The 13975-nt window shown below is 46.1% G+C and overlaps 1 protein-coding gene across 7 annotated transcripts in view; it reads left to right on the plus strand.

The window, feature by feature from the left end:
- The window catches only part of LOC139228654 (cation channel sperm-associated auxiliary subunit delta-like), a 362402-nt gene that overhangs the window by 131471 nt on the left and 216956 nt on the right, over positions 1-13975 (plus strand). For 6 of the 7 annotated variants that reach the window (XM_070859874.1, XM_070859876.1, XM_070859871.1 and 3 more), the window contains one exon: positions 4768-4846. In XM_070859874.1, coding sequence (XP_070715975.1) covers positions 4768-4846 — 79 coding nt within the window. Of the gene's footprint in view, positions 1-4443; positions 4517-4767; positions 4847-13975 lie in introns of those variants that run through there. The other variant, XM_070859877.1, reaches the window with a different exon arrangement.

Here is a 13975-nt window from a genome sequence, read left to right on the forward strand (position 1 = left end):
GAAAGTGGGATTGGAAGATGTTTTTCTCTTCAGGCTCGTCTTTGTCTGAGCCGTCTTCTGTACCATCAGGGTTGGCCTCAAGTTGTGAAAAATATAACAGAACAGACAAATGGTTAGCAGCAAAGGAGGGGGCAGGGTGGGTGGCATGAGTAGGCTCATGCAGCGCAGGCAGCAGGCTGATCTGAAGGACCACGATGAATGATAGCACATTGCATCAACAGAAGCGTAGCTGACGGAGACATCCCCATGAACTGAAGCATGGCTAGCTGCGCAGTACGTAATGTTTAGCAAAGCCAGACTGTGGAATTTGCAGGACTTACCCTCTCCCTCGAGTGTGGGCCCAGCTTGTGTAATGGTGGTAACTTTTCTCCAGGCTGGACCTATCAAAGCAGTGACCCTCTCTTCCAAGGGTGTCAGTGGGTGCAGATTTGCCAGGCCTCCTCCTGTTCGAGTTCTTTCTTGTTTGTTGTGTGCCACTTTCCTCTGCAAAGATGAAAATATAACTTTTTAAAGAGGGTGTCTTTCTGCTGGGTGGGACATATACAACTGGTCACATTTACAATTGCAATTCCATTAAATAAATGAAATATTACTTACACTAAATACTTGACCACGGTCCTGCCACTTCTTTTTGCACTGGCCTCCAGACCTCGGGTTGGTCACCATTGCACAGTAATCATCTGCAAATTGGTTCCAACATTTCTTCATTTCTTTGGGTGGAACTTTTATGTGACTTCTGCTGGTGTCCAGCTCGTGCCATCTGCCCTCAATCACTGTAAGTAATGTCTCCACTTCATCCTGTAAGAAATTCTTGGTCCTAGCGTGCGTTGCATCTTGTATTTCAGCTCTGATTTTTCCAATGTGAATTCAAGTTCTCAAACACAACTGGCTCTTTAAAAATGGGTGATTGCAGACCGGGAACTGCACTGGGCATGCGCGCCCATAGGAATCACGTCAAGAATTTTATTTTTTTCGTGCATGCGCAGAATGGCCGGCGTCGTTTTTTTGCCGCAGACATTAGGCTGCATCCTCTGAGGTTACAGGACAGGCCGCATGGTGCCAATTTCAAAAAATAGAACGGGGAAACTTGCCACATTTCTTTTTGGATTAGTTGGGGCTTAGAAAAACGGGCATAACTCTGGCAATACACCAAAAAACAAATTGGGGAAAATTGAGCCCAAAGAAAGTAAACTAGCACAAAATATAAAAACAGATAGTCAGAGTTTCTACAAGTGTATCAAAAGAAAAAGAGTGGGTAAGTAAATGTTAGTCCCTTAGAGGATGAGGCTGAGGAATTAATAATGGGGAACAGGGAAATGGCAGGGACTTTGAAGAAATATTTTATCTCGGTCTTCATGGTAGAAGACATGAAAAACATCCCAATAGTGCATAATCAAGGGGCTATAGGGAGGGAGGAACTTAATACAATCGTTATCACTAAAAAAGTAGTACTCGGTAAAATAATGGGATTAAAGATGGACAAGTTCCCTGGACCTGAAGGTTTGCATCCTAGGGTCTTAAAAGAAGTGGCTGCAGAGATAGTGGATGCATTGGTTGTAATCTACCAAAATTGCCTGGATTCTGGAGAGGTCCCAGTGGATTGGAAAATTGCAAATGTAACGCCCCTGTTTAAAAAAGGAGGCAGACAGAAAGCAGGAAACTATAGACCAGTTAACCTAACATCTGTCATTGGTAAAATGCTGGAATCCAGTATTAAGGAAACAGCAGCAGGATATTTGGAAAAGCATAATTCAATCAAGCAGAGTCAGCATGGTTTTATGAAAGGGAAATCATGTTTGACAGATTTGCTGGAGTCCTTTGAGGATGTAACGAGCAGGGTGGATAAGGGGGAACCAGTGGATGTGGTGTATTTGGATTTCCAGAAGGCATTCAATAAGGTGCTACATAAAAGGTTACTGCACAAGATAAAAGTTCACGGGGTTGGAGGTAATATAATAGTTAGCCAATCCTCTATCCATGCTAACAGAAAACAGAGACTTGGGATAAATGGGTCATTTTCCGGTTGGCAAACAGTAACTAGTGGGGTGCCGCAGGGATCGGTGCTAGGGCCTCAACTATTTACTATCTATATTAGTGACTTGGATGAAGGGACCGAGTGTAATGTAGCCAAGTTTGCTAATGATACAAAGATGGGTGGGAAAGCAAATTGTGAGGGGGACACAAAAAATCTGCAAAAGGAAATAGATAGGGTAAGTGAGTGGGCAAAAATTTGGCAGCTGGAGTATAATGTGGGAAAATATCCACTTTACCCCCATGGAGGTGAAGGTGCTGGCCATCATGGGAATATATTTAAGACGGAGATCGACAGATTTTTGAGCGCTAAGGGAATAAAGGATTATGGGGAGCAGGCAGGGAAATGGAGCTGAGTCCATGATTAGATCAGCCCTGATCTTACTAAATGACGGAGCAGGCTCGAGGGGCCATATGGCCTACTCCTGCTCCTTTTTCTTATGTTCTTAAGACAAGTGTTGAACTATGGTGAGGGGAGAGGAGAAAGTAAGAAATATGTGCTTACCATAGAAATGCAAATTATAATTTAAATGGAAAAAAATTGCAAAGTGCTGCAGTACAGAGGAACCTGGGGGTCTTTGTGTATGAAACACAAAAAGTTAGTATGCAGGTACAGCAAGTAATCAGGAAGGCAAATGGAATGTTGGCCTTTATTGCAAGGGGGCTGGAGTATTAAAGCAGAGAAGTCCTGCTACAACTGCACAGGGTATTGGTGAGGCCATACCTAGAGCACTGCATATAGTTTTGGTCTCTGTGTATCTAAGGAAGGATATACTTGCATTGGAGGCTGTTCAGAGAAGCTACACTAGATTGATTCCAGAGATAAGGGGTTTGACTTATGAAGATAGGTTGAGTAGGTTGGGCCTATACACATTGGAGTTCAGAAGAATGAGAGCTGATCTTATCGAAACATATAAGATAATGCGGGGGCTTGACAAGGTGGAAGCAGAGAGGATACTTCCACTCATAGGGGAAACTAAAATGAGGGGGCATAGTATCAGAATAAGGGGCCGCCCATTTAAAACTGATATGAGGAGGAATTTCTTCTCTGAGGGTTATAAATCTGTGGAATTCTATGCCCCAGAGAGCTGTGGAGTATGGGTCATTGAATATATTTAAGGCGGAGATAGACAGATTTTTGAGCAATAAGGTTATGGGGAGCAGACAGGGAAGTGGAGCTGAGCCCATGATCAGATCAGCCATGACCTTATTAAATGGCAGAAAGGCTCGAGGGGCCATATGGACTACTCCTGCTCCTTTTTCTTATGTTCTTGTGACGAGTGTTGGACTATGGTGAGGGGAGAGGAGAAAGTAAGAAGTGCATGCTTACACCATCAGCACCTTGTAAGTCAGAGCAATGAGGGATGAGAGAAGGTGAATTAGGTATACAGATACCCTCATCATCAATCGCTTCAGCCCCGCCAGTGGCTACGGTCCCTGTGATTTCCCTTCCCATGATGGCCAGCACCGTCTCCTCCATGGAAGATAAAACATGTAGGCACGCTTGTCCTCCTCTAGTTCTTTGCTGCTGACTACTGTTATGCACCAGCATCTGCAAGAAAAATGGAAGTGTGCTAAGGAATGTTCTGCAATATGTTTGGGCGATGTTGCTGCCATGGTTGAATAGTTACTGGTGTGTGTGAGCTGTGAGGCTTGAAACAGTGCTAAGTGGGTGAGGTGAAGCATATAAATATGATTGATAGAGTTTGTTGGTAGGTGGGTGATTGGGGTGTAGTAAATTGAGCAGTGGATGAGGCTAGTGGTGCAGTTGGTAGGATATGCATTTGAAGATGAACTCACTCATCTTGACAACTCATATGATGGTTAGACTTCTTGCTGCACCGCATCCATGTTCTTGAAGCAACACACGTGACATTGACCTCTGCCGCTACTTCTTCCCACTGCCTCCTGAGCATCTGTCTGGAATATCTTTTTGGAGGACCTTCTGCTCCCCCTGTGGATACAGGTTATCTCTCCTCATTTCCATTAAGACCACCAGTGCACTGTCTGAAAACCTTGGTGTACATTCTCTCACATGTTCAGCTATTGCTCAAAGTATCAGAGCGCAGAATCAATTTTCAGATAACTCCCACCACTTCTTACAGCCACAACGCACCTCACCTTTAAAAGGTGCAGCCTGCTTTTAAGTAGTGCTAGCCACTTGCGATGTCAGGCCTCCTGCTGATGCGTGCAGACAATAAATAGTGCAGGTAAAGCTGGCTGCGTAAAGCAATCATGTAAAACAGCAGACAGCAAGAATTTACTGTACTCCTTGCAACGCAATGAACGGGCATGGGTTAATCACGCGCAACGATTAATCATGTGCAATGATCCCCTCGCCCTTTTTCAGGTCTTATCCAATTTAACCCCCGTTGTGCTCAGAGGTAAATTCACCAAACCTACAACCGCAGAGGGACGTCTCACATTATCGGAATGGGAGTCCCATTTATGAACCCTGCTACCTTTAAGCACAGCTCAACATTAGGTAAATTTACCCTTATACCCCAGCAAGTAATCTTACATTATTAAAGGTAACTTCTTAAGATTGCACAAAAGTTTATAGATTTAGAGATATAAAACTGTCTAACATTGACCAATATTAATTGATTAACTAAAAATCGTGATTTAAAAAAAATTACTGTAGAATGACAACTGTACCCCTAATTTAGTCTATTTCTATGTCTAATTTAATGTAATAGAATGTGAAGAACGTACAAACATTTTCTTTCCATTTAGGATGTTCCCTAGTGAGATTTCAACACTTACTGTGGACTTATTGAATAAAGATATTCTCTGCAGAGGCCTGCCAGCATTAGTAAGTTAATTGAACAAGTTAATATTTTATATCTCTCTTTATCAACCAAGTAGAAAATAAAAGTAGTGGAGGAGGAGATATTGGTCAGCTTTTGCTGGTTCTCTACATTGCCATGTATGTAATACTGATGAATGGAAAATGTTTCACGCTGCTCAAAATAGATTGTGACGCAAGTACAATGTGAATCAAAAGGCACATTTAGCACATGTTTTGCTTAGAAAGGGACTGGTATAACAGTTGACCAATCTCTGGCAATGTTCAAAATTTGATCAGGCAGGAGTTTTGCTGAGGCACAGGTCAGACCATTTTTGGAATACTATTTATCATTCTGGTCACCACTCGAAGAAGAATGTTTATTGGACAAGGTACAGTGAAAAGCAACAAGAATAATTCCGTGTAAGAAGAATGACCTGGAAAAAGTTTTTAAAAAATGTTTAATTTCTACAGCCTAGAGAAAAGACAGTTAAGGAAGGGTTCTTGTTTTAAAATATAATTTATTCCTTTAAAAAAAGGTCAGAAGTAAAAACTGATAAATTTAGAATAAATATTAGAGGAACTTCTTCACCCAAAGAATTATAAATATCTCGGATGATCTGCCAGGCAGATGTTAGGGGCATTCAAAGTAGTCAGGCTGAGACCTTGGATACAGAGTGACATGATTTGGTGGAATAAATGGTCCTATCTCACCTTTAATTTTCTTTGTTCTTAGAGTTTAGGGTCCTAAACTGACTCCGAAAACAGGAGAAATTCAAGATGGTCTCACTGGTATTAAAGGGAGTGTAGCAGTCTAGATAGGAAGTTGGTTTACAGACAGAAAACAGAGAGTAGTGGTTAATGGATATTTTCTGGACTGGAGGGATGTAAACAGTGGTCAGTTTTGGAACTATCTCATGGTTAATGGTGAAGAAGAATATAAATGACTTCAGGAGGACAAACATGTTACTAAATTGGATAAATAGAAGCCAGATGAAACTTAGGGCCTGAAATTCAGTACCACTGGAAAGCTGGTGCTCCCTCCACCTCTTTGGGGCCATTAGCGCCAAAATATTTTCGTGGCTGGGCCACCCCATATTCAGCTCCAAAAGTGAACAAATGGGTTCCAGTGCTAAAGAACCCTTCCAAATTGGATTTTTCAGCGGTGTAGCTGTCTTAATTTGAGCATTACACCACTGAGAAATTCAGCATGCAGGTAAGGGTTTCTAACAAGCCAGCTGCTCTCTGGCCTTTTTAAAGGCCAGGGTTTGCAGCAAGACCCTGAGCTGGAGGGGCGGGGGGGGGGGGGGGGTGGGGAAGGAGTTTGGAAGGATAGCTGGTGTAAGAGGTGCATGGAAAGCCAACAGGTTCATTGATATGGAGCTGGAGACACTGATGGACGGTGTGGAGGACAGAAGAAGAATACTGTTTCCTGACGTGGGGAGACCTGTCAGACCACCAGTGCATTTGCATGGAGGGAGATTGCAGGGGAGGTGTCAGGCACCTCCATATATGTGAGGGCACACCCTCCCAGGACAGTGCTGGCCAGTCTGCACCTGGCCCTTCCAGGGTGGCAATGGGTCGATGCCTCCTAGCTCTGGGGTGACAGGGATCCTCCTCCTCCTCCTCCTCCTCCTCCTCCTGCGCCTCCTCCTCCGGTGGTACTGCTGGCTCGACCTCCAGCGGCTGTCCCCTCATGATGGCCAGGTTGTGCAGCATGCAGCAGACCACAACGATTGTGGAGACCTGTTGAGAGTACTGCAAGGTGCCACCAGAGCGATCCAGGCACTGGAACCTCTGCTTAAGGATGCCTATGCACTGCTCGATGATGCACCTGGTGGTACAATGAGCGTCATTGTTATCATGCTCTGGCGCTGTCCTGGGGTTCCGCAGTGGAGTGAGTAGCCAAGTGGACAGGGAATATCCCTTGTCTCCAAGCAGCCAATTGCAATCCTGATTAGGGCTGGTGAAGACAGTGGGCACGGTGCTGATGACGACGTCTTCTCCTGCGCGCCGTCCTGCTTCTGAGCAGGTGTACCAGGTGTCGCCCTCCCAATACTCCTCCCATCCGCAGGTTGAACTCTGCCAAGCAGGTCTCTGCAGCCCACAGGACTCCACTAAAGAAACAGACCTGAAAGTTATACAAAAGTATGTGCAAACCTCTGAGCAGCACTCAGCAGGTTTAATGGAGCCAAAACAATTAATAAAACTATATGAAAAACGAAATACTGTGGATGATGGAATCTGACATAAAACACTAATAATTAATAAAACTACATGAAAAACTAAATACTGCGGATGATGGAATGTAACATAAAAACACTAAAATTAATAAAACTATTTCCCTACTAAAGGGTCCCGATCGCGGCAAAACTCCAGTGGTGTCGCGTTCAAGCACCGATTCGAATACCTTGTGGGGGCACTGTTTGAAGAAGTCATATTTTTTTGTGGCTGAAAATCCTTGTCCTTGCCGCTTTTCAGCGGCCTGCACACTGCTGAGCTCAACGCTGGAAACCTATCTTTACAGCGGCTTCACCCGCCGTTTCCGGCGAAAGTCCGCACCATTCAAATCCCCCCCCCCGAGCTGAATATGGCTCGAGGAGGGAAAATCACCTGACTGCGGCGGTCGATCAATTTTTTTTCGATCAGCTGTCCAAACACTGCGGTGGCCGTCCCTTCGGGGACGGTGAATTTTGGCCCCTTAATGTGGAAAAATGCAAGTATAGTCCACACTACTTAAAACATCCATGTTTAAAATTGGCAGTGCAGTGCTTATTGTGGCCAAAAAGCAATAATCATTACCGGTTTGCATCAATGTCAAATTCAAGGTTGACAGTTATAGGAATCCTCTGGGAGTGTGCCGCTCACGAACCGATTTTCAGAATATTCCTTCTTAGGCGGTCCCTCATATCAAGGATGACTTGCTTCCACATCAAAAAGGGATGAGTTCACAGGTGTTTCAATGATGGACCTAATATTCCAGGTCTCGAACTGCATATTGAAGGGTGGAAGATGCCTGTGTGTGGATTTTTTAACATGTGGTGGCAGTTGCACACCAGCCACCACACGGGTTTGACAGAGCTAAGTCTTGGTCCAGTGGCAAGGGTTAACCAAGATGACTGGAGACCAGCTCTGCTGCACAAATCTAGTGCGCACACATATCGCAGTGTGGGCTGGCCTGTGCTGCCCCTGGGCCCTCGCCTCTCCTGGGCCCCAATCTCTCTCCATGCCTCTGCCTCGGTCATTCGCCGCACCTCTGCTGTACCTGGGCCCCGCCGAAGTTCCTGCCCATGCTCCAATTGGTGACCTGGGTTTTGGTGACGTCACCCAGTCGCCCTCCTGGAATGGCTCGCGCTGTATCTTGAAGTGACTCCTTCTCTTATACCCCCGACCTGCAGCTGGTGTTTCCTTGCAGGTCGGGGCACCAATTATTTACACCACAGTAGGAAGCATTGTTATAGAAAGGACATTAAAGCTATAGGGAGCATACAGCATAGATTCACCCAGATGATGCCAGGGATGGGGAAATAGTTGAGAGATTTCATATAGAAACATAGAAAATAGGTGCAGGAGTCCCTTCGAGCCCGCACCACCATTCAATAAGGTCATGGCTGATCATTCCCTCAGTACCCCTTTCCTGCTTTCTCTCCATACCCCTTGATCCCTTTAGTCGTAAGGGTCATATGTAACTCCCTCTTGAATATATCCAATGAACTGGCATCAACAATTCCCTGCGGCAGGGAATTCCACAGATTAACAACTCTCTGAGTAAAGAAGTTTCTCCTCATCTCAGTCCTAAATGGCCTACCCCTTATTCTAAAACTGTGTCTCCTGGTTCTGGACTTCCCCAACATCGGGAACATTCTTCCCACATCTAACCTGTCCAGTCCCGTCAGAATCTTACATGTTTCTATGAGATCCCCTCTCATCCTTCTAAACTCCAGTGTATAAAGGCCCAGTTGATCCAGTCTCTCCTCATATGTCAGACCAGCCATCCTGGGAGTCAGTCTGGTGAACCTTCGCTGCACTCCCTCAATAGCAAGAACGTCCTTCCTCAGATTAGGAGACCAAAACTGAACACAATATTCCAGGTGAGGCCCTGTACAACTGCAGTAAGACCTCCCTGCTCCTATACTCAAATCCCCCAACTGTGAAGACCAACATACCATTTGCCTTCTTCACCGCCTGCTGCACCTGCATACCAATTTCACATACTGGGACTATTCCCACTGAAGCAGAGAAGGATAAAAGGAGATTTAATAGCAGTTTTTTAAAACTGAAAGAAAGGAAAAAGCAGAGAACAGCTGTGAGAATAAACCCTGAGAAATGAAGCAACATAAAGTGCAGATGATAATCTTGGATGTCTTCTTCCAACATCCCGATTAGCACACTGTTTTCACAACCACAAGGAACACCAGTATGGAAAATCAACATTGGTATTGTACTCACTTTCCCTAATTACCCATGGATTGTCACAGCACTGAATATCCATGAGGTTGACGACACCTTGAATCTTCTTGATTGAGTTTTTTGATGAGGTAACAGAGAGAGTTAATGAGGGCACTGCGGTTGATATGGTTTACATGGACTTCCAAAAAGCGTTTGATAAAGTGCCACATTATAGGCTTGCCCGCAAAGTTGAAATCCATGGAATAACAGGGACAATGGCATGGAACTGAAATTGGCTAAGTGACAGGAAACAGAGAGTAGTGGTGAATGGTTGTTTTTTGGACTGGAGGAAGGTATATAGTGGTGTTCCGCAGCGGTCGGTATTAGGACCACTGCTTTTATTGATATATATTAATGACTTGAACTTGGGTGTACAGGGCACAATTTCAAAATTTGCAGATGACACGAAACTTGGAAGTATAGTGAACAATGAGGAGGATAGTGATAGTGATAGACTTCAAGAGGACATAGACAGGCTGGTGGAATGGGTGGACACATGGCAGATGAACTTTAACACAGAAAAGTGCAAAGTGATACTGTTATATATATAAACATGTAAATACCTTGTTTAACCACCAGAAGGCTCATCCCCTGGAGTCCCAAGAGATATCACAACCTCTTGGGAGCACCTGTACATAAGGAGGCCTCACAGACTGAAGAGGCACTCTGGAGACCTGTAATAAAGGACTACAGTCACACCTTACTTTGAGCTCACAGTATCTGGTCGGATTCTTTATTCAATACATAACAACTAGCAACGAGATACAGATGACGAACCCCACTGCAATGATGCAGAGAACAGTGGGCATCCTGGAGAAATTTTTGGAGGGAGATGATTGGGAAACCTTCGTGGAGCAACTCGACCAATACTTCGTGGCCAACGAGCTGGTAGGAGAAGCGAACGCTGCCAAACGAAGGGCGATCCTCCTCACTGTTTGCAGGGCACCTATGTATGGCCTCATGAAAAATCTGCTTGCTCCAGCGAAACCCACAGAGAAGTCATACGATGATTTGTGCACACTGGTCCAGGAGCATCTGAACCCGAAGGAAAGCGTTCTGATGGCGAGTGGTGAGCTACGTCGCCGAACTAAGGTGCCTTCCAGGACGTTGCGAATTTGAAGGACACTTGGTGCACATGCTCAGGGACTTCTTTGTACTTGGCATTGGCCATAAAGTAATACTTCGCAAACTTTTGACTGTAGAGACCCCAACCTTGAGTAAAGCCATAGCGTTAGCCCAGGCATTCACCGCCACCAGTGACAATATCAAACAAATCTCTCAGCACACGAGTGCTGCTGCAAGTACTGTAAACAAAATAATATTGTTTTCGAATCGTAACGTACAGGGCAGGCCTCACATGCCTGCATCTGCACGTCCGCAGATGTCTCAGAGTCTACCATCAAGGGTGGTGAATGCAAGGCCATTAACACCTTGTTGGCGCTGCGGGGGTGATCATCGTTTCCATTCATGCCGCTTCAAAGGGTACGTTTGCAAGGGCTGTGGAACAATAGGACACCTCCAACGCATGTGCAGGTGAGCTGCAAACCCTGCTAATCCTGCAAACCAGCATGTTGCAGAGGAGGACAGATCCACGATGGATCACGATGAACCAGAGCCTCAGGCTGAGGAGGCAGAGGTATAAGGGGTGCACACATTTACCACAAAGTGTCCCCCGATAATGCTGAAGGTTGAATTAAATGGACTCCCGGTGTCAATGGAGCTGGACACAGGCGCGAGCCAGCCCATAATGAGCAAAAAGACTTTCGATAAATTGTGGTGCAGCAAGGCCTCAAGGCCAGTCCTGATTCCCATTCGTACTAAACTGAGAACGTACACAAAGGAACTGATTACCGTAATCAGCAGTGCTACTGTAAAGGTCTCCTACGATGGAGCGGTGCACAAATTATCACTCTGGGTGATACCGGGCGATGGCCCCACGCTGTTCGGCAGGAGCTGGCTGTGAAAGATACGCTGGAACTGGGACGACGGGCATCGGAAAGTACCAAGGAGCAAAAGTGCAAATCCACCTGATTCTGGGATCCCCAGTGAGCGAGTGGGGTTTTGTGCGGTAACTAAGCAGGACTCGGGATAGGCGAGTCTGCAGTGAGCCTTCAGTTACCGTCTTCATGCTCTGCTTGATTGTTTGCACTGCTCTCTCTGCCTGACCATTGGACGCTGATTTAAATGGGGCAGATGTGACATGTTTGATCCCATTGCGGGTCATGAACTCTTTCAGCTTGGCACTGGCGAAGCACGGCCCATTATCACTCATGTGTTTTTTTTTTAAATTCGTAGCCAATCGTTCCAATTCTTTGTCAAATCACAAACGCCAGAGGTCACCTTGGGCCCATTCAAGGATCACTCTGCGCCAATGCTCTTAGCCAAAAGGCCTAGAGCCACTGCACCGTTCCTGGAAGTACTGCAATACCAGGTTCGTGCCATGGAGGTGGATGGGTCAGGTCCTCCACACACCTCCGTGGAGGTGGATGGGTCAAGCCACCCCACCCACTCATGTTGTCCACATACAACTACGCCATCCGCCACAGGCCAGGCACAGAAAACTATACCGATGATCTCAGTAGGCTGCCATTGTCCACCACAAGGGTGGAGATGGCACAGCCCGCAGATTTAGTTATGGTAATGGAAGCATTCGAGAGTGAGCAATCACCTGTTACCGCCCGACAGATTAGAACCTGGACAAGCCAGGACCCCTTACTGTCCTTAGTAAAAAAAACTGTGTGCTCCACGGGAGTTGGTCTTGTGTCCCGATAAAAATACAGGAAGAAATAAAACCATACTAGCGGGGCAGAGATGAAATGTCCATATAGGCAGACTACCTCCTATGGAGTAATTGGGTAGTAGTGCCAAAAAGGGCAGGAACACTTTCATTTGTGATCTGCATAGTACCCACCCAGGCATTGTAATGATGAAAGCGATAGCCAGATCCCATGTGTGGTGGCCCGGTATCGATGCAGACTTAGAATCCTGTGTGCACAAATGTAACACATGTTCACAGTTAAGCAATGCACCCAGGGAGGCACCACTAAGTTTATGGTCTTGGCCCCCAAAACTGTGGTCTAGGATCCATCTTGACTATGCAGATCCGTTCTTGGGAAAAATGTTCCTAGTGGTTGTAGATGCGTACTCCAAGTGGATTGAATGTGACATAATGTCAGCAAGCACGTCCGCTGCCACCATTGAAAGCCGGCCGTGTTTGCCACACACGGCCTGCCTGACGTCCTTGTGAGTGATAATGGGCCGTGCTTCGCCAGTGCCGAGCTGAAAGAGTTCATGACCCGCAATGGGATCAAACATGTCACATCTGCCCCGTTTAAATCAGCGTCCAATGGTCAGGCAGAGAGAGCAGTGCAAACAATCAAGCAGAGCATGAAGACGGTAACTGAAGGCTCACTGCAGACTCGCCTATCCCGAGTCCTGCTTAGTTACCGCACAAGACCCCACTCGCTCACTGGAGATCCCTCCGCCGAACTGCTAATGAAAAGGGCACTTAAGACAAGGCTCTCGTTAGTCCACCCTGATCTACACAAACAGGTAGACAGCAGGCGGCTTCAACAGAATACATATCATGATAGCGAAAATGTGTCATGCAAAACAGAGATTAATGATCCTGTATTTGTGTTGAACTATGGACAATGTCCCAAGTGGCTTCCCGGCACTGTAGTGGCCAGAGAGGGGAATAGGGTGATATGTCCTTACTATACAGTATAAATGCACACGAGGCCCATACTTGAAAGAAGGTCATCTGTGACCAGTTACCTTTATTACCAAGAGGCAGACGGTGGGGGGAGCTTCCCCTTTTATACCGGAAAGTCCAGGTTAGGAGTGTCTCCCACAAGTTCACCCCCTGTGGTCAGTCTTCTCAAGGTGTACAACTTAGGTCAGCTTATACATGGGTTACAATGACAGTTGAATACATAACATCACCTCCCCCCCCAAAGTCTTATTGGGATCACAGGTTAAGTCTCTCTGGTGGTTTACGCTCCCTTATAGAGTGCCTGAGTTGGGGCTCCGGTTGTTGGGCGCTGGCCTAAGTGTCTGCTGTTTGTGGTGCCTCAGGCCTGTCCGGACTGCCCATAGTGACTGGGCTGCCCTCCACTTGGTTCCGGTGTTCGGTCACCTGTGTTCTTCTTCTGCTTCTTCTATGGGGTTGCTTAACCTCTTTTTAGTTTGATCCACGTGTTTGCGGCAGATTTGTCTATTGGTAAGTTTAACTCCCAAAACCGTATTCCCCTCTTTGGCAATCACAGTGCCTACAAGCCATTTGGGCCCTGCAGCGTAATTAAGGACAAAAACAGGGTCATTGACATCAATACATCGCGCCCTTGCATTCCTGTCATGGTAGTCACATTGTGACTGACGCCTGCTCTCAACAATTTTTTTCATAGTAGGGTGCATAAGGGATAACCTGGTTTTGAGCATCCTTTTCATTAGCAGCTCTGTGGGTGGAACCCCTTTGAGCGAGTGTGATCGGGATCTATTGTCCAACAGGAAGCGTGATAAGCGACTTTGTAGGGAACCCCCTTGGATTCTGAGCATCCCCTGTTTGATTATCTGCACTGCTTGTTTCGCCTGGCCATTTGAGGCCGGCTTGAACAGTATCGTTCTGACATGGTTGATTCCATTGCCTGCCATGAAGTCCTGGAATTCAGTGCATGTGAAGCACGAGCCATTGTCGCTGACCAAGAT

This window comes from Pristiophorus japonicus, chromosome 18 (genome assembly GCF_044704955.1).
Source record: "Pristiophorus japonicus isolate sPriJap1 chromosome 18, sPriJap1.hap1, whole genome shotgun sequence".
In the NCBI taxonomy this organism is placed as follows: domain Eukaryota; kingdom Metazoa; phylum Chordata; class Chondrichthyes; family Pristiophoridae; genus Pristiophorus; species Pristiophorus japonicus.